At 28.8% G+C, this 23,402-nt stretch overlaps 6 protein-coding genes across 6 annotated transcripts; all 6 read right to left on the minus strand.

The window, feature by feature from the left end:
- Window positions 1-9,475: 9,475 nt before the first annotated feature.
- GO595_004646 (thymidine kinase family protein) lies at window positions 9,476-10,516 on the minus strand (the record flags this gene model as incomplete). Its single annotated transcript, XM_067917801.1, has 1 exon — window positions 9,476-10,516. One exon carries the CDS (start codon window positions 10,514-10,516, stop codon window positions 9,476-9,478), a length of 1,041 nt encoding a protein of 346 aa, XP_067775228.1.
- A 684-nt stretch (window positions 10,517-11,200) lies between these two features.
- Window positions 11,201-12,760, minus strand: GO595_004647 (uncharacterized protein; the record flags this gene model as incomplete). The annotated part of the gene is made up of 1 exon (XM_067917802.1): window positions 11,201-12,760. One exon carries the CDS (start codon window positions 12,758-12,760, stop codon window positions 11,201-11,203), a length of 1,560 nt encoding a protein of 519 aa, XP_067775229.1.
- Window positions 12,761-13,019: 259 nt separating this feature from the next.
- On the minus strand, window positions 13,020-15,476 carry GO595_004648 (Clan CA, family C19, ubiquitin hydrolase-like cysteine peptidase; the record flags this gene model as incomplete). Its single annotated transcript, XM_067917803.1, has 1 exon — window positions 13,020-15,476. The coding sequence occupies one exon, from the start codon at window positions 15,474-15,476 to the stop codon at window positions 13,020-13,022; it is 2,457 nt and encodes an 818-aa protein (XP_067775230.1).
- A 107-nt stretch (window positions 15,477-15,583) lies between these two features.
- GO595_004649 (uncharacterized protein) lies at window positions 15,584-16,273 on the minus strand (the record flags this gene model as incomplete). Its single annotated transcript, XM_067917804.1, has 1 exon — window positions 15,584-16,273. One exon carries the CDS (start codon window positions 16,271-16,273, stop codon window positions 15,584-15,586), a length of 690 nt encoding a protein of 229 aa, XP_067775231.1.
- Window positions 16,274-16,547: 274 nt separating this feature from the next.
- On the minus strand, window positions 16,548-17,150 carry GO595_004650 (uncharacterized protein; the record flags this gene model as incomplete). Its single annotated transcript, XM_067917805.1, has 1 exon — window positions 16,548-17,150. The coding sequence occupies one exon, from the start codon at window positions 17,148-17,150 to the stop codon at window positions 16,548-16,550; it is 603 nt and encodes a 200-aa protein (XP_067775232.1).
- Window positions 17,151-20,202: 3,052 nt separating this feature from the next.
- On the minus strand, window positions 20,203-23,031 carry GO595_004651 (Kelch motif family protein; the record flags this gene model as incomplete). Its single annotated transcript, XM_067917806.1, has 1 exon — window positions 20,203-23,031. The coding sequence occupies one exon, from the start codon at window positions 23,029-23,031 to the stop codon at window positions 20,203-20,205; it is 2,829 nt and encodes a 942-aa protein (XP_067775233.1).
- Between the last annotated feature and the right edge of the window lie 371 nt (window positions 23,032-23,402).

A 23,402-nucleotide genomic window follows, 5' to 3' on the forward strand; every position in this document is an offset into this window, starting at 1 on the left:
CTGTCATTGATACTTTACAATTCGGGAATTTAAGAAATGATTTAATGACATTAAATAACTTATTAAATGATTTAAATGATTTAATGGTGCTACAAATTATCGACAATAAAGCAGATAATTGATCTTGATATTGTTTTTGATTAATTTCTTTGATGATGATGTTCGATGTTAATATCATTGATAAAGGTTCCAAAAAGATATAAAAGCTGAATAAATCAATGTTTATAGCTTCAATGAATAACGTAACTAAAGGATATGGATCACATTGAAGTTTAGCGTTTAATAAATTCGTATATAATATAACAAAAACATGATACATAAACTTTGCGATGTAAGGTGTAATGTTTTGTAATAAGTTCGATATATAATTATGTCCAACATTTAAAAAGATTTCGCCTAATGTACCTGAATCATTAATAAGTAAATAATTAAAATATTTTTGTCCGATTTCATATTCACTTGATACATTTATATATATAAAAAGATCGGGATTTAATATGAATTGTTTTAAAGCTGGTGATGGATTAAGTGATATCATTAATATTAACTTATATAAATCACTTTCGTAATTAGAATTTAATGAATTCCATAAGTTCTTTCGTAACGTGATATCTTTTCGTAACGTTTGCATAATATTTAATGAAAGTTTTCGACATTTCGTTATTGTGTCATTAAAAAATTGACTACTTTTCTCTAATAATGATGAAAATAATATTAATGAGAAATAATGTAATTGACAAACATTAACATTAAATGTATTATTTAATTGTTTTACAGGAGTTATTAATGTATATTGTTTAGGTTCAATATATAATAAATATTTGGTGACGTTAAATAATAAAAAAATATTTTCTTTTTGTTCTAATCGTTGAAATAATAAATCGCCATGAATAGAACTATTCATTAATGCTTGAAATAAATATAAAAATCGTATGAAATATTCCTCCGATAATTGACAATATGTCATTAATGAATTAATATAATTATTTTGCATAATTTTTTCTATTGTTTTGTTATTTTTAGGATCATTAAAGATTTCACATAAAGTTTCTGTACCCATTTGAACACTAAGAAGCTTTTGTACTGTTAAATTATTATCATTTAATATCTCATTATATGTTTCTTTTGTTTGATTTTCATTAACATTCCAATATGTCGAATTATATGGATGAAGCGGGCTATCGGCAAACAGAGTCTGTGAATGTACTCCATATTCAATAAATTCTTTAACAAATTCTTCTTTATCAACTCCAACAACTATGTAATTGGATTTCTCTTCTTGATATGATTCATAATTTATTTTGTCGATGATGGGTTCAACTAAATCATATTTTGTAAATTGTAATGATTTTGCCCATGATAAATCAAGATTTGTTTCTTTAATTAAAGGTTCCTTTTGTTGTTCTTGATAAGGCGTTTTCATGGATGATGAAACTTGTGTTATTCGACATGATTTTTTAATTTCAATTGGTCGCTTCATTTGGAAAGTAAGTACATCTTGAACGATTTCGCTCCAATGTTCATATGCTTCTTCATACACTTCAAAGTTGTCGTAGAGAAATGGAACGGGCTCTTGTGGAAGAAGTTGTGCTTGCCATTGATTATCGGGACATATTTGATGTTTCATTCGGACAATGTCTCGATTAGGAATTTGATGGTCGAATTTTTCGTCGGGTTCAATTGGTTCTTCATCAAAAATAATTGTTCTTAATTGTTGATGATTTTTGGCAATTAATGGCGATTGTGTTGGCTTAAAGGCACGATATTGTTGGGATCCTACAGTTAAAGAAACTGGTGGATTAATAACATATAAAGAAGATAAAATTGGTACGGGAAGAATTACATACCCAAAAATGCCATTAACATTACTCTTCCATCGAGCACATGCATGTATGAATTCTTGCTTGCTTTTGAAGTATGACGGTTCAGGAAAACGTAAGTAGGAAAAACGCGCATTTGGCCCAAGATTTGTTACTGAATCTGTTTGTGCAAACGTATTTGCATCCTTTGGAAAGTCTTCAAGATATTGATAAAATTTGTTATAGCATCGCATTTTTGAATCAAGAAATAACGGTGCTTCTTTTTCATTAAGAATAATTGGATATTTCCCAGAAGAATCAATTCCATGATACATAGTTTCTAACGAGTAATAGTCTTTGTAATTTCCTTCCAGAAATGTTTGCGATCTTTCCCCAGACATTCGGAAGGATTTGTTGAAATTATTATCGTCAGTTTACAATCAATTTTGTTAAACAGCAACTTTTTGTGAATCCTCGATTTATTTTTCTGACAAAACCTACTTTTTGACTTGGTTATAAACAGTTTTGTTAGCGAATTTTTTTAAAATGAAATTTGGAATTTCAGTAAGATGCACAAAATAAACTTAGCGATAATATAAAAAAATGTAATAGCTCATAGATTCTATTCATTGTTTAATGAATAAATACATCTTATAAAAACTTTTAAAATCGATACATACATTATTATCATTTCAATTTTTTTTAATTAAATAAAAATTTATTTACTACCAATTTTCAGTACAAATGATAGAAACGATTTTGATATGAATTATGAAGAAATGATTTCCATATCCAACAAGAAACAAGACTTTGCACAAACGGTTATTTTCCTGTTGGATGACTCTTGGCGCACATCCTTTTCTAAATGGAAACTTTGGTTTTCCTGAAATTATAGAGTGCCATGGAGAATACACCTCAATGTATTGTAGAGATAGTTCTCTTTTATTATTTCAAAAACAACAATTAATATCAAAAACAACAATTCAATCGGTAAATAATTTATCTATTAAAGTATATTCATCTCCTTTTTTAGTTGCTACAAACTCATCTCAAACATTATGCATATATTATAAAGATTCATTTCAGATAAAAAAAATTCCAATTTTTCTCATAGCTGAAAATTGTTCTATTATCTCCCCTTCAACCGTTCTCATTTCAGATAAACATACTGCATTTTATTACGATGTTGCAAATGACAATATTAATCTTGCATTTTCAAGTCCTTATGAAATCATTAATCTTTATTCCACAAACGGGTCTATCTTTATTTTTACCTCGAATTCTATTCATGTTTTTCGAGATTCTTCATCGTTATCAATTCCATTTCAAATTAATACCAAATCCAAAATTAAACACAACTATAACTTTACTTGTTTTTATATTTGCAATGATTCCATCATTACTAAAATTGATATTGGCCCACATGAAATCATTAAATCATTCGAAATACCAATTCCTACAAATTGTATTGATTTTTGTCAGTGTGGAACTAATGACACAGAAATATTTGGTTTGTTTGAAACAAATCGAAAAACGCAACCAATTATTCGTAAATACACATCGCAAATTGGATGGGGAAATTCTGTTGATGTGCCACAAATATCATCATTACTTGGATGTGGACGATTTTTTTTGGCTGGGTGTTTACAATATGTGTTAATGATGCATGAATTTTCCGATATTGTTGATTTGATTCTTTCTAAACCACTTCATGAAATTATACATACCATCAAAGATATCGACCAGAGCATGCTTTCATTGCTTTTGATTTTTTATGGTATTGATAATGTTTGCCGAGAAATGTTTGAAATTGATAAAAATAAAAAATCACTTGTTTCTGCTACACTTGATGAACTCTGGAATCGAGAATTATATGATCAGTGGTGTCAACTTGCAACTAAATGGCCTGAAATACTTAATGAATCGTCTAAAAGAATTGCTTATTTAGCCAAATTCCAAAGTGTTCAAAGTTACTCAATGCTACCATTTGCTAAAGTATTAGAAACGAGTGGTAGGTTTATGGAAGCCTTTAAACTTTACTTAAAAGCTAATGCTGGTGAAAACATTTGCGAAATTTTACCAAGCATTTCAAAGGATATCGTTCTTTACATCTCAGAATTAATGGAAACTTGTTCAATACTTTACAAATCAAACAAGGTGAAAACCGTCGAGAAAATCATGAGAAATATTTCGACTTTATTAGAGCCAGAAAAAATAATTCCTTTCTTAATGTTTGATTGGAATTTAGTGAATATTTATTATAATACATTTGAGCATCCTCCGAAAGATGTTGTAAATGCTTATATTGCAGCATTAGCAATATATAAGAAAGAAGATTTAGATGAGTTTCTTCATAACGAAAATCATCCTTATGATTCTGATAAAGTTGGAGAATCATTGTTAAAATTAGGCTGTATCGAAGAATATGGATATGTGATGATGAAATCAGATCCAAAAAAATATATCGAATTTTTGATTTTTAATGAAAATTGGAATGAAATGTTCAAATATTTGCAAGGCCATCGAAATTGCATTCCGTTTGTGATTGAGAAAATGTGTTATGATGAAAATGATTTTGTTGAACTGATTAAACATTTCGATTCTTTGGATTTAAGATTAAGCCAACTAATAAATGCGATTCCAAAAAATGCGCCTGTTGAGTTGCTCATTGAGGGGTTCAAAAAGCTTTCGCAAATATTTCAAGCAATGAGAAATTCGGAAGAAACAATTTCCAAAATTTGCTCTAATGAAAGTTACGAAATATTTGACGATATGATACAACAGAGAACAAAAGAATCTGTAATACAACTGAAATAGTTTCTGTATATAAAATTGTATTTATAATTAAATTTTAAAGTTTTTACTTTAAAAAAAATATTAATTAATAACTAATGCATTTTTGATCTAAACTATTGATTAGTTGGATTAATGCAATTAAAGAAATACCTCCAAAAATTATAACACTTTTGGGAGACATTACTCTAAAACAAATATTTCCCTTTGTATTATCAAATTTTATATCTAATTTTATGATATTAGTTCTTATTCTAAGTGGTAGATTAGAAGGATTGCAAAAATTTATTCAAACAATAAAAGAAAATGAAAGGCAGAAACTAAAAATAATATTACACATTCATAAAATTTAAACATATGTTGAAGTCAAGTATTCTTGCTACAAAATGTCTGTAGATTAAATCACATAAGATACCATTTATAGAATTATTATCAAATGAACTTGAAATCATATTTATTGACTCCTCTGTGTATGCAATATTCAATTTTTTGAAATAATTCTAGGTTTGAAGACACTTCTCTTGTTTCATTTGTTAACTGTTCTATTGCAATGAGCGATTGCTACAATTATATACACAACATCTTAAGTTGATTTATGGGATTTCCTGAAAAATTAAAGAAATTAAAATCAAACATTTATAATAATTACAAAATCCGAAAATATTATTCAACAGCTTGCACAGTTGTCTCCATGGTGTTCATCGCTTCCAGTTTTCTAATGGTCCACTGCCTAAGCTCAGTGTATTTGTCTTTTAGAATGGGAATTGAATCTACTAAAGGAGTAGAATCAAGCTCTTTTGATGGAATGGTTTCGTACTTAAGCTTTGCAAGTGCACCATTTATTGATGATTTGCTTTTTCCGACAAGAATCCTGAGCTGACGAGTGTTTATACAAATTCCTTTATCGATCCATAAAATTCCGCATACTAATGATCTTTTCCAATCACCATCATCATTTCTTACGCAAAATTTTTGGATACAATTTAAAGTTTCTTGGAAAAATTCAATTCTTTTAAATCTGTTATATCTGTTATCTCTTGAAGAAAACCGTTCTTGAAGAGCTTGATACTGTTCCTTTTCTTCGTCTGTAAGAAGGTTAAAAAAATTTGGTTCTTTTTCTTTTTTCTGTTGCAACATCTCCAATAAAATTACTTAAGTCAAAATATTAACAGAAACAGTTAATTCGGCAATTTTAGCGCCATTTTTGCAAACGTACAATAAAAGTGCTACATACTTGAGGGAGTTTGTTTGAATTCTTTCTTGAAGAGATATATATTATTGAATTACTTCTTTAGAGTTATTTTATACATTTGGTAATTATCAATTGTTTATGATAAAATCAATTTTTAAAATTTCAAAAGTACAAATTATTAGAAGGAATTTTCAAAATATTAAATAGTTTAAATAAAGAACCATAAAAAATCTAAGGAATTAACTTAGAACAGATAATTAATATTTCACTAAATTCTAAAAAAGTAATTCAAACTTGTTACACAGAATAAATAATATTTTTATTCACACATGTAGAGTAAAATGAAAAAATAGGCCAACGCCTATAACATCTAAAAAATTTATGGTTTTGCCCATTTTATTTCAAATCATAAGTGGTTCCAAAACTTTTGTTTTTGGATATGGTTCCCATTATTTCCATTCATTAGATTCTATTGTTGGGCAACTTTCTTTTTCAAACACTGTTTATCAGAAAGCCTATGAATTATTGCATTTATTCTTTTTTATTTGTCTTTTTCCCTTTTTTAATAATTTAACAATTTTAGAATGATTTTGCTCTGTTGCTTCCATGAGTGCTGTTTTAAATTTTTTATGTAATTCCCAACTATTATAAAAAAATTTCATATTCAGAAAAAAAACATTAAAAAAAATATAATTAATATTTTCAATATTCAAATCAATATCTTTATGGTAAAGAAGCAATTTAACTATTTTTATTTTATCACTTCTAGATGCATAAATAAGTGCTGTATTAAGTAATTAAAATAATTACCAATTATTATTTTGTTATACAATATTATTAAAAGAAAATTTTAAATGAAATATATAAATATCTTTAACATTAACATCAATTTTTTCTTGTTCAAGAAGTAATTTAACTATTTCTATGTGATCTTCTATCGTTGCATGTATAAGTGGCGTATAAAATTGTTTAAATAATTTCCCAATTTTTTTATTTTGAACTATCAAATTATTAAAATAAATAAAAAATAAGACATTCAAAATTCTCTGTCATTAATTTCAATTCCTTTTTGTTCAAGAAGTAATTGTACTATTTTTATGTTACCTTTTGAAGATGCTAACATAATAGCTGTTTGAAATACATTGAATAATCTCCAAATATTATTTTATAATATAAAATTATTAAAATAAACACCAAATAAAACAAATAAATATGTGTAGCATTAATTTCAATTCCTTTTTGTTCAAGAAGTAATTTAACTAATTCTATATGATTATTCTGAACTGCATACATTAGTGCTGTCCAAAATAATTCAAATAATTTTCATGTGTTATTTTGATATAGAAAATTATTAAAATCAATATTAAATAAAACAAATAAATAACTTTAGCATTAATATCAATTCCTTTTTGTTCAAGAAGTAATTTAACTATTTCTATATGACTATTTTGAACTGCATAAATAAATGCTGTTTCAAATAATTTAAATAATTTTCATGTGTTATTTTGAAATACCAAATTTAAAAAATAAATACGGAATAGAACAAATAAATAACTTTCAATAATTTCCAAACATTATTTTAATACTTCAAATAATAAAAAATAACCCAAAACTAAATATTTATATATTCTTAGCATTAATATCAATTCCTTCTTGTTCAAGAAGTAATTTAACTATTTCTGTATAACCATTATAAGATGCTAACATAAGAGATGTTTTAAATAATTTAAATAATTTCCAAATATTATTTTGAAATATCAAATTATTAAAATAAACATCAAATAAAACAAATAAATATCTTTAGCATTAATGTCAATTCCTTTTTGTTTAAGAAGTAATTGAACAATTTCTATAACGCCATTTTCTGATGCTCCCAAAAGTGCTTTTACAAATGCGTAGAATATATTTTATATTTTTATATTAAACCCAATGAAAGTTAAAGCCAATATCTTCTTCATTTCTTTCAATTCCTTTTTTGATGCAAAAATCTTTGAGTTTTTCGTTGCTATCTAATTCCTTTGTAATTTTAAGTTCAATACATAAAAATAAATTTTATATTTTGAAATAAATCATTATAAACATTAAATTAGCATCATCATCATTTTCTTTATTTATTATCTCTTGTTGTACTTCAACAATTTCTTTCTTTTTTTCATCTGGTTCGTTACTTGAAGATATTTCAAAATATTAAAATAAATATTTTATCTAAAAAATGAATTTTTTCTTCATTTTCATTTTCTTTTTGTTCTTGAATAACATGTTTTTCTTTATTATGCTTTAATGAACCACTAATTTGTGTTTCAAATTTTTAAAATAAATTTTATATAAAAATAATAAATATTAAATAACATCAATAAAAACTTTCATCATTTGAATTCTTTCCTTTATTTCGAACTTCTTCAGGATCATTAATAGGAACTACAGTTGGAACATACATATAGCTTGGAACTTCACCTTCACTTTCTTTCTTTTGAAGAAATGTTATCGAGTTTTTCATTACATGTTCTACTATTATATCGTTTTTACATTTTATTGGTTTTCCATGAGCTCTTCGATGTGTCCAATCAAGTTTTACTCCTTCTTTCGTTTGTATTCGTTTTAACATTAAAAGATAATATTTTGATGAATGATTCATAAGAAAAACTTTGGAGGTGTTCCAAATGTAAATGCTCTGACATTTTCCTTATTCTCTTCAAAGTGTAATATTGCCGCACAAATTGCTGATACTGCACCTCCAATAGAATGTCCAAAAAATATTAATTCTTTACATTCATCAATTTTAATCTCGAGTTTTATTTTTTCTACAATTGTTTTAGCTGCATTAAAATATCCTCCATGAATATCATATCCAGAAATTGCATTCTCAAATGGTTTGTTCTTATTCGATATTCGTGCATCTTTAAATGAAGTGAGATTAGAACCTCTTATCCAAACAAAATAAGATTCTTTCCCATCTTCATTTGTATAAGAAAGTATACGAAAATCAGGATGTGTATCCTTATAAAAAATATCTGATACGTTAAAAGTATATTTGCTTTTATTGATTAATGTATACTCTTGAATAAATGATTCATCATCATCATGTTTTCTAATTTTTTCATATAATTCAATAAGATCAATAGACGATATTGTTTCTGTGATATTTGGGATTTCGATCATTTATAATGAGATAAGGCATATTTTCAGGTAAAAATTCAATTGATAGCTGTTCAATGGCATATATTTTTAACAGAATCTTTGACATAAAGAATTCAAATTTCACTAGCGAATTTTACAACGGAGTCGACCCTTAAAAAAGTGACGCGTTTTGCTTGGATTATAATCTGATGCAAGAAATTACTCAATAAGTATTATATTGAAAGCTATAAAAACTTTTAATGGAGTTTGTATTCTAGGAAGAAAATATAAATAACACGAATAATTTTTTTAATCATTTATATAAATGATATAAAGATATAGCAATAATAAATTTTCTTTATTAAAATAGAAAACATCAGATTTTTTTAGATTAAACTTTTCATATAATTATTATTTATTATAATTTTCTGTTTAAGGAGACTTCATCAGTAATTTCTTCTTTGGTACAAATTATGAATTTATTATTTTACCAAATGTTTTTTGACTTGATATACATTAATTATTTGGAAAAATATTTCAAGTGGATTAAAACTATTAATAAATATTTCAATTTTTACTTCTGTATTTTTACAAGGAAACTATTTATATGAAGTAAAGCAAACCTTGATATAGGAATCATATCAGAATTATATAACACATTAAAAGGTGCAATTCCACCTGTGAATGGGCAAATTGAGTCAAGTTTTGTTACTCTTTCGCACAAAGGGAAAAGTTTTACTATTGGATCAAAAGCGTTTTGATTTTGATCTCCTTCTTGTGCAGAAGCGATTACTAATTTTCCCGAATTCGCAATTTTATCCGCCCAATCAGCAATATATTCAAAGCATTCAGCTTGGTCGATTCCGATCACGTCATAATTTTTTAATTCATCCAAAGATGGCAGTTGTGTAATACTTTTTACTTCAACTCTTTGATCCTTCGGCGGTTCGAATTTTTTATGATATAATAAAATCGGATTTTTCTTTGCTATTTTATATCTAAATAAAACTCTTATTAATTCCGTAGTTTTTCCCGACTTTACGGGCCCAATTATTAAATGTATTTCTCCATTAGTATTTATACCAAAAAAAGATTTACGTGAAGCAGCGCGATACATATTCGCACCGCCAATTAATTCTATTTCATCAGATTTAATCGTGCGTTGTGTAAACGATGCTTCGCTTCCCGTTTCAGTACAAATCGCAGTGAGCTTTGTGATTTTCTCACACTTAGATATTAAATATATTAAATTCCCAAATGGCTTTCGTTGATATGTTCCATCTAAACCAGCTATAATTACAACTTTCCCATTATTGGCAAGTTTTTCAGAAAATTCGACAATGTCTGGAAAGAATTGACCTTCATCAACTCCAATAACATCATATTTCGAACACATTTCATAACATGGTATAAGTAAATTTGTGGAAAATGCACTTTGCGTGTTCATATCATGTGTGGAAACTTTATCTGTGGAATAGCGATCATCTTTAGCATATTTAATGATGATACACTGAAAACGTGCTAATTCAGCACGTTTGATACGTCGTAAGAGTTCTGTTGTCTTTCCAGCAAACATAGGACCAAAAATTAGCTCGATCCTTCCTGGAAAATACATTTTAAAAAATGAGCAACCGCGGGCAACTCATTTTTGGGCGCCATATAAAAAAGTAAATTTATTTCATTGAATGAGATGATTAAAAATTAAAATAAATAATTCTATGATATAAAACAAAATTTTAAACTTAAATGCAAGTGATAATATAAAAAGATCATGTAAAAAATATATCAAATTATTTTTGAAATGCAAAACACTATTTTTTCATATTAGTAGAACAACTTTCTATTCTTATACATAAGAACTGAGTTTCGAATCTTATAATCTCGTAGATAATAAAAAAATTAAATTCTTCAAAAGCATTTGTAAAAACGAACTTTCAATATAACACCGATAATATTTTTCTGAAAAAACGTTTTTTCAATCAATTGAATTTTCTTATCGGCTTTCTTACTCTTTCCTACCATTCGAAATTTACATATGGTTGCAGGGAATTCTTGTGTATTTTTCGAAGTTGATGAATTAAATAGGAATGTGACCATATATTTTCTTGCAAAAAATTTCTATGCAGTGAATCCAACTCCGCCTTGGCCGATCATTTTTTTATTGTTAGCCACTCAATCAACTTCTAAAAATCCACAAAATTTCCTGCTCCCTGTTTCTTATTGTTAAGCAATTCTTCATAAGGCACAAAATCACTTCAATGTATAGCATTCGTTATTTCATAAAAGCTTTAAATTTTATTTATTGAATTTGTACTGTTCCATCCTTCTTTCTTATCATTATCACAACGAATATAACAACAGCTATAATTGCGACCACAGCAACCACGCATCCGATGATAATGCCTACCTTTGAATGTGATCCGTCTTCTTTTGTTGTTAGTTCGTACACGTAGACTCTTGAGTATGGCTTTGGCTTTGTTTCCATTCCTTTTCCTGACTTCGACATTGCTCCTACGATGAACTTGGAACATTGTTCCGAATCCCAATCAAAGTCAGAAGCGAATATGATATATTGTTCTTCATACGATACAGTTGTACCTGGATATGAAATTTTCGGATCATAAATTGTTTGGAATATTTCGTATTGTTTTGTTGCAGCATTTTGTTGATATATTTTAATGTATATACTATCTTCGCTACCGAAGAGTACACTTAAGAAGTTATTCTCGCCAGCCGAGCAGAAGAACATGTCGCTGATAGATTCATTACCTAACTGAATGATTTGTTGTGGCGTTTTGCTCCATAAGTTTCCATCGCCACGTGCAAGGATGAAAATGGCATTAGATTTATCAGTCTTATGATTACTTGCATATAGCGCAATGAGGGCATCGTCTTGTTTGATCCTAAATGTGGTGCTCATTCCGAAGTATTCATAATCGTCTGCACCATTACATGTGATTTCGTCTTGCGCTTGCCAGTCGTTGTTTCGATATGTGTATGGAAAGACACCGGAAAGACCGCCGCTGTTCTGTGTGGTGGTGGTGACATATAATGAGTCTGTTCCATAGAAGTCTAGTGTGGAGCCAAAGCGTTGTTTCTCTGCGTCATTGATTGTGGCCGGTGGACTGATGTATCGTTGGTTGTTGATATTGGAACCAAATGTTTCTGTGTTAACGCCGCCAACTTTACGCACTGAGGAACGGAATTTGTTGTAATATGAACCGGCATAGATGGATAAGTCGGATGATCCAGCAATGGCACGTCCATATCCTCCACGATAAATTATGGTGGATGGAATGCTAATACCATTTTGTAGCCATGACCCATCATCTTGTCTGATGTACTCATAAATTGCTCCAATTTCTCTGTAATATTCAACGCCATCGGAAACAACAGTATCATCATCTTGCTTAACATTCCATGTGGCGTCATAAATCTTGAAGTCTCTAAGACTAGTAGGAACATATGTATATGGCGCACCAACAATAAGACGTTGGCCATCATCAGATAATAAAAGACGACTTGAAAATGTGCCTGGAATAACATTTGGATATTTGGAATCTTTTTGCGGTTGAATTCGCTTAAATGTTTCATTGTTTCCTGGGCTAATGGTGTAACTTCCAGTTGAAGGATTATAATCATAAACATAAACACCACCAATTCTGTCTTCATTTTCAGGGTCATCAGGAATCTTGAATCCGTCTATTTTGAGATATTCAGCACCAACAGCAATTCTATCTCTTGAAAATGAGATTGCTCGACCAAAAAGTCCAAGTTCGTTATCAGTTGGAGGCCAAAGCGTTTGCTTTAATTCGAAGTACTTTGCTGAAAAAGCGCAAGAAATGAAAAGGAATATCATAAAGTGAACTGAAAAGACGCTATGGTTGATTAAGTGTTGTAAACTATTTAAAAGTGGCGGCCACTGGCGCATTGAACCACGACAAACAAACAAAAATACCAACATCTCCTCCATTATTTATGCTTATTCTATAAATGACATACCCAATACTTTTTAATGTTTTCTTATGTCAAAACTTAATAAATTTATCACTAATACATTCAGCTTTAATGTTTGTCAAGACATTAAAAACCCATAATTTTCGAAAAGTAAGTTCAGTTTACTCATCAATTCTTTCATAAAATAGGACATATCCTTTGGAAGTATGAACCATTTTTGCACTCTCAGAAGTTACAGTTGAGTCATTAAAGCAATACCAATTATCTCCTTTGCACGCATGATCCCCTTGTGAAACAATACAATGAGCCTTATAATGGCCTGCTGATAATTTAGAACCATCATGTTCAGACACAGCATAAAGTCTATATTTCAAACTTTTTTCATGTGGCCCCATCACATAATCACTTAAATCGAATACATCTGGATAATCAACATATGTTTCTAATTTGCTAGATACCTCACCACAAACAAACCTCTTTAAACTTATAATTAAGACCTTTGGGATTGACCATATGTCCATCTTTTTAATGGCACAAACAAATTCGTGGCATTGTGGACAGTACCATTTGTTATCTTCATCCAAAGTTTCCTCTGTTGTAAAGTAGTCAAAACACGTATTCAATGTAATTTGATCGTTGCCATTTTGTGGATTTCTTGAATTGACTTCATAATGTCGAACCAATGACAAAAGTGAAAATCCTTTTTCTGGTTGAACTGCTTTTGCAGTAAATTCTAAAGTTGCAATTTTGTTAGTGAGATAATTAAAGTTCTTATCTGGTTTTAATTCGTTTTCTGTTTCATAATAACCTTTTACGATCTTGACGATGATTTCTTTTCCTTCAAAATCTTCTGTTGGAAGTTGAATCTCTTCAATTAATTTCTTAATTTCAGTTGTTTCTTCAACTCCTTCTGGTGGCTGCCAGACACAACTTAAGCGTTCCCTGACTGAGATTGATATTTCTTTTTCATAATCTGTGGTTGAATTTACTGGTACTAATATCGGACCAGCAACTTCAATATCTTGTGAATAGAATCCTCCTGAATTCTTTATCATATACACGCAACAAGGTACATAAAGCTTATCAGTTGATGGAATTTCAAATGCATAATATATTGGTCGATAATATTGAACCGAATTATCCGAATTATACCCCCAAGTCATAGCTTTTCCGTAACCCTTAAGTCCTACCACTACATTTACTTCTTTACCAATAGCCTCTGATATTACTTTCGAGAAATCAGACATTTTTGGACAAGTTGGAACAGTTATTACGAGCTTTATATGCTTTTCTCTAAAGTCATAAGGGAAGTAAGTAACGTTTAACTTAATTTGATGAGGCTTTGATATCGGTAAATTTAAAATATTGTATGGATCAAATACAACTGTTTTTGAATGACAATTTGGGCAATTAATGACAGATCTTAATTGACCGTAAAATGTATCCACGATTATACTATCATTTCTTTTCTTATAAATAGCCCAAGATTTCTTTGAGATTTCGTCATCGTTTGTTCCATCGCCGTTGACGGTTTCGGTTACCGGTTTATCGGCGCAGCGGTTTAAATCCTCGTGAATGCCATCAAGCATAATTGTGATCAATTCCTGGCAATCTTGCTCATTTGATTCACGAAACATAGGGGCGTATTCACCTACAACTTGCTTAAGTTCGCGTGGCGCTATAATAGCGTTTTTACCACTCCAAACTTCTTTAAATAGCTTGCCAAATGCGCAAGCTAATTTGCCTTTCATCCCAATCGGATTTGTGGTATTAAGATCTTTCTCCCAATCATCGTTAAGGAAAATCTTCTTGAGGGGATTAGTATGAATAAGACATTGAACACCTGCGTTGAAAAAACATGTTTTCCCGAAATTACCAAATCCAACTATACCTGGAGCTATGGCGGGCTTATTACAATTACACATTTCGGGATATGCACCTGCGCTTGCTGAACGAGAAACGATGGTGGAGTCGGTTTTTTCGAAATCCCAAATTCCATCTTCGCCTTTTGTGTCCAATAAAATTGTCTGATGGTCATAAAGTTTTGTGTCTATAATCATATCATTGTCATTGAGAAATTCACTGAAACTTTTAAGATGAGCGTTATTATTGCTATAAATATCAACAAGCCTTGATTGTGTATCTTCTGGTAAATTGAATAATTTGAGAGCCTTTTCGCGAAGGGATGATATTTTTTCATATTTATTTGTTTCTATTCCAATTTTTTGTTGGTGATAAACAATGATAAATGTAAGACGAGAAACAACTGCAACAGAAGTTCCCTTATATTCTACAACATTAACAGGTATAACAGGGCCACCGCCATACCATGAATAAAACAATTCCCAAATTGGTTTGGAAATAATTTCATAATCAAGTCTTTCATGATACTGTTTGAAGTCAAATTTACCATCTTTTAGTAGTGCTGAATTATCTATTTGACCACATGACATATCAATGTCAATATCTCCTGAAACATCGTTTTTCCATTTATTTAACCATTCTGTAGAAATAATATATGCGTTTTCTCCTGGCTTAAGAGGTGATTGCTTTAAAAGTTTTTTGTATTGTGTATATTGTTCTTTTGGTTGCGGAATTCTGTGAACTTCTGCAGCCATTTCGAAGAGTACGTTTTAGCGGTTTATAGTCCCCCCTAAAAAAAAAGAAAAAATCAAAAAAAATATTTTAGGTCGGCCAAAAAAGAACAGAAAATCTCGTGTAAAGTTCAGAAAAAGTCTTGGCGTTGGCTTAGGAGCTTTGTAATAGTGTTGTTGTACGCTTGTTGTTGCTTAAGCTTATTATATTCGACTAGAAATTGATCCATGTTGATGGCTTTCGAAGAAAGCTTAGATTGAAGTTCTTGGATTTTAGCATCTACTCTTGCATTTTCATTCTTGAGTTCAGCAATCTTATTATTCTTACTTTGATTGATCTGGGCAGCAATTGCTTGTTTGCTTTGAGTTAATTGGACTTCTAATTGTTGCTTTGTGGAAATACTTTGGGTAAGGAGGCTTGATTTTTGACTAATTCCGGATGCCGCTGTTTTGACTTTGTTCTTGAGATTATTGGCGTTACCCTCTGAGGAACGTTTGGCATTGATCGCATTTGAATACGTTGGGAGAGATGAAAGAAATTCTAGACGACCTTCAGGAGTTGCAATCTTTGAAGGTGGGAAAGATTGGATGCTTGATTGTATTTCAGTGGGATTTGGTTGAAAAGGTTGAGGTTTGTTAATAGATGCATAACAAGAAAGTTGAGAAAGAATGTCACTAATTGTAAAAACGCTTTGCCAATATCGTATTATTGGGATAGAAATCGCAGCACCATTTGAAGTTACTGAAGGAGGTGAAATAGGAAAATTATTTTGCAAGATAATTATGAAATTATCTTCGCTATTTGGAAATTTAATAGACATTTCAAATTGGCTCTTGCACACCAAGGTTGGATACTTCTTTTTTGCTTCAAATGCCTGAATCATAGAAGTAGCTTGTGTCATGAGAAATATGTCACTTTTCAATATTTTGACGGTTAAAAATAAAGCATTGTATTAAACGTTCTCTTTGGCAACATGCTTTCTGCAGAAACAAAAACAATTTATTACAAGATAAGTCAATTCATATTTAGTTATGTTTCTTAAAATGTAATTCTAAAGAAAAAAAAAAATAAGTAAAATATGTGAACTTTAATATTTATTTGTTGAGTTCACTCTTAAGTGAGACAATTTTTGCCTTGAATTCGTTCATTTGTTGCTTGTCTTCCTCCTTTTCAGCTGTCTGCAAGCGTTGATCAAGGAAATTAATTATGTTATCCATTGACTGGTTATATTGAGTTAAAAACTCGTTTGCATAATTAAACATATCAGTAGCAACTGTTTTCCATGGGATGTTGCTATTGTTAAGTCCGATTTCATAAGCTTTTTTATACTCGTTTTGAGATTCTTTAATATTATTTCTCCTTGATTCAACATCAGCAAGGTATTCATGAACTTCAATAAGGTCTCCCTCAAAGCTTCCATCTTGATCAATATTTTCATAGACAGTCACTGCATTTGTTAAAACAATTTTTGCTTCTTCCAAGATTGAGTCAAGATTATCCTCGTCAACGTCTTCAAAATCTGTTGAAAGGATTAAGCATCTCCCATAGTTTGTAAAGTCGATTGCCATATCAAGAGAGAAAGGAAAATCTTTATCAAAATTTTTGAGCAATTCACGATATGCATCGCAAGCCTCAGTGTAATGCTCGTCGTTAAAGAGAGCTTGGGCTTCCATGCGAAGAGAGCGATTATCTTCCATTTTTATTATAAATGACTTGGCATACTAACCGTTGGCATTGTTCAAATTTTGAGTTAAAACGAGTTCACCTTTCGGTTAGAATATTAACGTTCATCACCTTTTTATTTGTTCGTTGAAATGAAGATCAATTTTTCTCCTTTAGAAGAAACTGAATACATATAAAAATCTCATATTAAAAATTAGAAAATTCATTTCTTTATTTATAATAATAATAATTATTTCTTTTTAAGCAATTTCACAATGTCTTTATGCCCTTCATTAGATGCAATTTTACATGCTGTTTCAAATATATATTATAAATTTTATATAATATTTTTTTATTCCAAATTTTGAAGACATATATTAAATTCATTAATAAAATATTTTTAATATTTAAATTTATTCCTTTTTGTTTAATAAGCAATTTAACTATTTCAGTTGAACCTTTTCTTGCTGCATACATTAAAGCTGTTTCAAACAATATCATAAGACTTCAATTTTAGTTATAAAACATCGAATGATAAATACGAATTTCAAAATTACTAAACAAAATTTATCTTTAATGTTTAAATTAATTCCTTTATACTTAAGAAGCATTTTTATAATTTCAATTTGCTCTGTTTCTACTGCATAAATAAGAGCAGTTTTAAGTCGTAATAATAAATACCAAATTTTATGAAGAAATATAAAACTATTAAAACAAATACGAAATTAAACAAACAAATATCTCTATTATTTATTTTGATTCCTTCTTTTTGAAGAATCAATTTAGCGATTTCAAAATGCTCATTCACAATTGCTAGTAAAAGTGCATTTCGAAATTATATTAATTAAATCCAAATATTTTGAATCATCAAATCATTTAATATAAACATCAAAAAAAAAACTATTATATTTCATCCTTAACATTAATATCAATTTCTTTTTGTTCAAGAAGTAATTTGACTATTTCTGTATAACCATTTTCAGATGCTAAAATAAGTGCTGTGTTAAATAATTTAAATAATTTCCAAATATTATTTTGAAATACCAAATTATTAAAATAAATTATAAATAAAACAAATAAATATTTTTAGCATTAATATCAATTCCTTCTTGTTCAAGAAGTATTTTCATTATTTCTGGTTGATTACATTGAGCTGCTAAGATCAATGCATTAAAAAATTATTTAAATAAAATTCAAAAAATATTTTAAAATGCCATAAAATATTATAAACAAATTTCAAATAACATAAATAAAAATTAATATTATCACGAATATCTTCATGTTTTAATAAAGTTTGTATAATATCAGGCCAACCTCTTTCAATTGCTTCAACTAATAATGTTATAAACATATTAAATAAATTCCATAAATTATAAATTAAACATGAAGTTTTAATGATTAACTTTAAATAAAACATAAAAGTATAAAAAGTATAAAAAATATTTTTTGCAGTATAATCGATATCTTTTTGTTCAAGTAAGAATTCAACAACATCAATTTTATTCTCAATTGCTGCTAATAAAAGTGCTGTATTAAATAATTTAAGTCATTATTATAACATAATAAAAAACATTAAATCATTAAAATTAATCAAATCTTTATAATTAATATCAGTTTTCTCATTTTGAAGTAATAATTTAACAATATCAATGTTCCCTTTAGAAGATGCTTCCAGAAAAGCAGTTTTACATTATTAAAATAAATTCCAATTAAAAGATAAAAATTTCAAACATTTATTATAAAAATCATATAAAACATTGAGACAGTTTTTGCATTAACATCAATTTCCTGATTTTCGAGAAGTATTTCAGCAATTTTTCCAGTTAATGCTAACATTAAAGGAGTCATAAAACATGAAAATGAACACCAATAAATCATAAATAACATTTTTAGATTTAGCGTTAATATCAATTCCATCTTTTTTAGCAACAAATTCAACAAGTTCATAATTAGATGTACGTGTTGCATAAACTAAAATATTTTTCGGAGTTTGATGGTTTTCAAGAAAATATTTCAGAAGAAACAAATTTCCATTTTTTGCACATTTATTAATTATTTCATCATTAATTTCTAAGTTTTTTTCCATCAAAAATGTTAATATTTCAAAGTTATCCCAGATAATACATTTCTTTCCTAACTCTTGCAAATTATCAATTTCGTCTAATTTGTTTTCATAAATATATCTAAAGACATCATTTCGATGGAATATAATTGCTATTTCATATGCACCTTTAAATGATGAATGATTTTGTTCACATAAATGAATGATTTCAATGTTTCCACCTGCAACTGCGTATTTACCTGTGTTATTTACATTTGCACCATTCATAAGTAAAAACTTAAAACATTTTATAGAAGAAAAAAATGCTGCATAATCAATTATTAATAGAAATGGATGTTTTAGGAGAAAACATGATTCATATTGACTTCTTTCAATTTGTTGATTAAATGAAAAGTCTTTTAGTGTTGATAATTCTTGCAATTGTTCAATATCATCATTTCGTAATACTTCGGCAATTTTGGTTGGATTAACTCCTTCATGAAACAATTTTTTATGAAGTTCTTTGGACTCACTTAGATTTGGTCGATGATGAATAAAAAATAATGAACGTATATTTTTTATAATATCTTCACTATAATAACCATCTTCAATTAACATTTCCATAAGATAAATACTTTCATATACATTATATCGTTTCCTATTTGTTATATAATTATAAAATATTTCAATGGGATTTTGGTCAAATAATTTTTCGCTTTCTTCTTTTTTGTAATTTCTTTAAAAAACGTAAATACACATGAATATTTCCCTTTCTCGCTACGAAAAAAGAAAATATTAAATGGCATAATTCCAAATTAATTGAATATGAATAATTTGTATCAAATAGATTAATGATTTCATCAATAGATGTTTCAATATTTGATTCATTTAACTCGTAAACAATATGATTTATAGACTGAAGATAAGAAAGAGAATCTTTCGTGTTGATTTCCTGATTTTCTTGAGACATTTCAAAATGTGAATGACATGTGATGTGAAACAGATGCAACGATAAAATTCTAAACAAAAAATCCTTTTTACTTATCTTAAATATTCGACATCATTGATGTGGATTCCTCATCAACATCATCATTACTTTTCCCTGTTATTTTTGCAGTCAAATCCAATATTGTATCTGCAATTTTATCAATATAATTTTGTGCATCATTTGGCTTATTCCTATAGATACCCTTTAATTCTTGTATGTACTTAAAGAGTTCTTGAATTTCTGGTTGTCTATCAGCAATACTTTCTAAGTCATCTTTCATTTTTTTCTTTATTTCTTCATTCTCCTTCTGTAAAGTATTCAAATCCATTCTTTTCAGTTCTTTTTCAACGTCCACAGCTTTTTGATTGATGTTACTTACTTCCGATTGAATACTTTTGAATTCGTTTTTGATGTTCGAAATTTGTTTTAACGTATCAATAATTTCATTTTTATTCTTCATATATTTAACATTAACATTCCGATACTTATGCATTAACTTCCTTATTATTTGGTTATTGTTTTCATATACTCGTTGTTGATAATTATAAAAACATTGGTAATAATTTGACTTGTTTTTGATCGTGGATTTGTCAGGCAAAACCGTCGGATCGATTTCTTCAGAATTTTGTTGAACTTCACCAAACATTTCATTAAGTATTGAAAGTTCGGATTTTGTTAAGTTTATTTCGGTTTTGTTTTCAAATTGATGTGATTTATATTGATTAGATAAAGAAATATATTTCGATTCAAGATATGATATAATTTCATTCGTGTAATAATTAGAATCAATATTATGCGACTGATGTAACGATTCCTTACATTGATTAAATGCTTGCTTAGATGCATCAAAAACTGATCTTGTGATTTCTTCAATAGTTTTCGGAGATGTTAAAAGTTCTTTAGCTTCATCAAATAGTTCATCCGATTGGTTCTCTTGAAACATATGCAAAAGTGAAGATACTTTTTCGAAATTTTGATATTCAATTCTTAAAAGTTCAATATTATCAAAATATTTTTGCTCATAATCATCCCTTAATTTGATTAATTTGTTGAATTTCTCGGATAATGACATAATTGGATCATCTTCTTTTATCAGTTCAAATTTTGATGAAAAACTAACTAACCCTAAATTAGATGAAAAAACTTGTTTCGTTATATCATATGATCCACATAAAGACCATTTAGAATCTTTATATCTCCATATGTCATTAAGCTTATTTCCTTTTTCGTCAAAGCCGCCTGCAATATAGAAATAACCGTCACGATAGAACGATTGATGTGAATGTCTGTGGGGTGGCCCGTCGGTTGTAATAAAATGCCACGAAGGATTCGTTATGTCATGTGAACTTAAATCAAGTTCCCACAAGTCGTTTAAAACCGCTTTGTTTTCTGATAAACCGCCGAAAAGGTAAATTTTTTTGTCGCAAATTGTCATTGTGTGATGTATTCGAGAAATTGGTTTATCACCTGTTGGAATGAAATCTCGATACGTACAAATGCCATTGCAATAAATTATTAATAAAAGTTTCGATGAAAATTTGGAACAACATAACCCGCCAAATGTATAAATATATGTTTTCCCATTTCGTTTTAATGCAGCAGAACAATGATTCGTTAACATTGGATATGTTGATCCTAATGTTCTTGAATGAAACCATTTAGTCTTCTTACAATCAAAAACCCATAAATCTGTTCCGTGATCTGCACCATCTCCCCCAAGAAGTCCGAATTTAGATTTACTAACTTGGAATAAAGAGAAATCAGTTCTTTTCCCAGGCACTTGTTCCAAATCTAGACGAACAAATTTTTCATTTAATTCATATGAATAATATGATGAAATTTTTGTTTCAGTATTGAATAAAAATAACCCTACATCATTCCCTGAGATAAAGCCGACCAAATTTTCTGTTGATTTTGGGAATTCATCATTTTCTTCTTTTGGAATTAACGGTTGCTCTTCCTTAACGGTCGCCTTTGATGGCTTTGGTTCGAATTGGAACTGATCAGTGGACTTTATGAGCTCCATGATGTGTGGTGGGATTTCTGGTATTTTCCCTCCAATGGCGAATGAGTTTCGAGATGTTGAAGATTCTGATTCACTTATTGAATCACTCGCTGATTCAAAACGTGATGGAGATAACTCACCTAACATTTTCATCTGTGCTGAAGAGAGCTTTCTTTGTAATCTAGCATTGCTTTTGTATAAAGGCCTTTTGTGATTGATGGAGCCAAGATCACTTGAGCTAAATGAAATTGGAGCCCTTGTGGCTGATTTTGTAGCTTTCCTAACTACATGCTTTGACCTAAGTGTGATATTAGGTGTTTTCAGTGATGACTCAAGACTTTGTGATGGAGATTCTTCACTAGGAGCAAGTTGATGTATTGATTCTTCTTGACTCACTGAATCATTTTTAGAAGGTTCACTGATTTCTGTGAATTCTAAACTACTTGAAATGATAATTGGTGAATTTATATCACTTAATAATTTGGGTTTTTCTTCTTTATCAGCATTATCAGGATTACTGTTTTCTAAATTTTGCTTGTTATCAATTGAATCTGAATGTTCCTTAGTTGATGGTTTTTCAATTTCTGTGCTTTTTGTATTTTCACCTGAAGAAGAACCAGAATTATTATCAGACGAAACAGAACCTTCAGATTTTTTTGTTGAAGAATTATTATCACTTGAAGAGGGAACCATTGCTTGACTATCATAACTTGATGACGCTTCACCAGACGATGATGAATCTAGATTACTTCCAGAGGAAGAATATGAACTACTTTGTTGAGTGTTTGATGAAGATGATGTTGTTTCGGAGTCACTTTCTGATGAATCTTGGTCACTATCTTCTGAGGATATTTTCTTTTTTGTTATACTTTGTTTGCTCATTTTTTTTTCTTCTGCTTGAAGACCGTTAATATGCATTTCAAACCGTTTTGGTACACCCCAATATTTTCATAAATTTCTTTCTTCTATTCTTTTTCTACTTATTTTTCCAAATTTTAATATAAAATAATTCAATTTTTTTCTGTAAAATTCATATAATAATTTTTTTATGTTAAATTTTATAATTTCATTTCTTTTATGTAAATCATCCTCAAATTTTCTTCTTCAAAATAATCATGTTTACAATTTCTTTATATTTTATCTTTTTATCACAAAAGATAAAATTATTGCCAATATTACAGTTGAAATAACGATTGCATTATTAATTTTCTTTATGTTTTGATGGAATCCTTCAATGATTTCAACATGTTCAA

This window comes from Histomonas meleagridis (assembly GCF_020186115.1).
Source record: "Histomonas meleagridis strain 2922-C6/04-10x chromosome Unknown contig_27, whole genome shotgun sequence".
Lineage (NCBI taxonomy): Eukaryota > Parabasalia > Tritrichomonadida > Dientamoebidae > Histomonas > Histomonas meleagridis.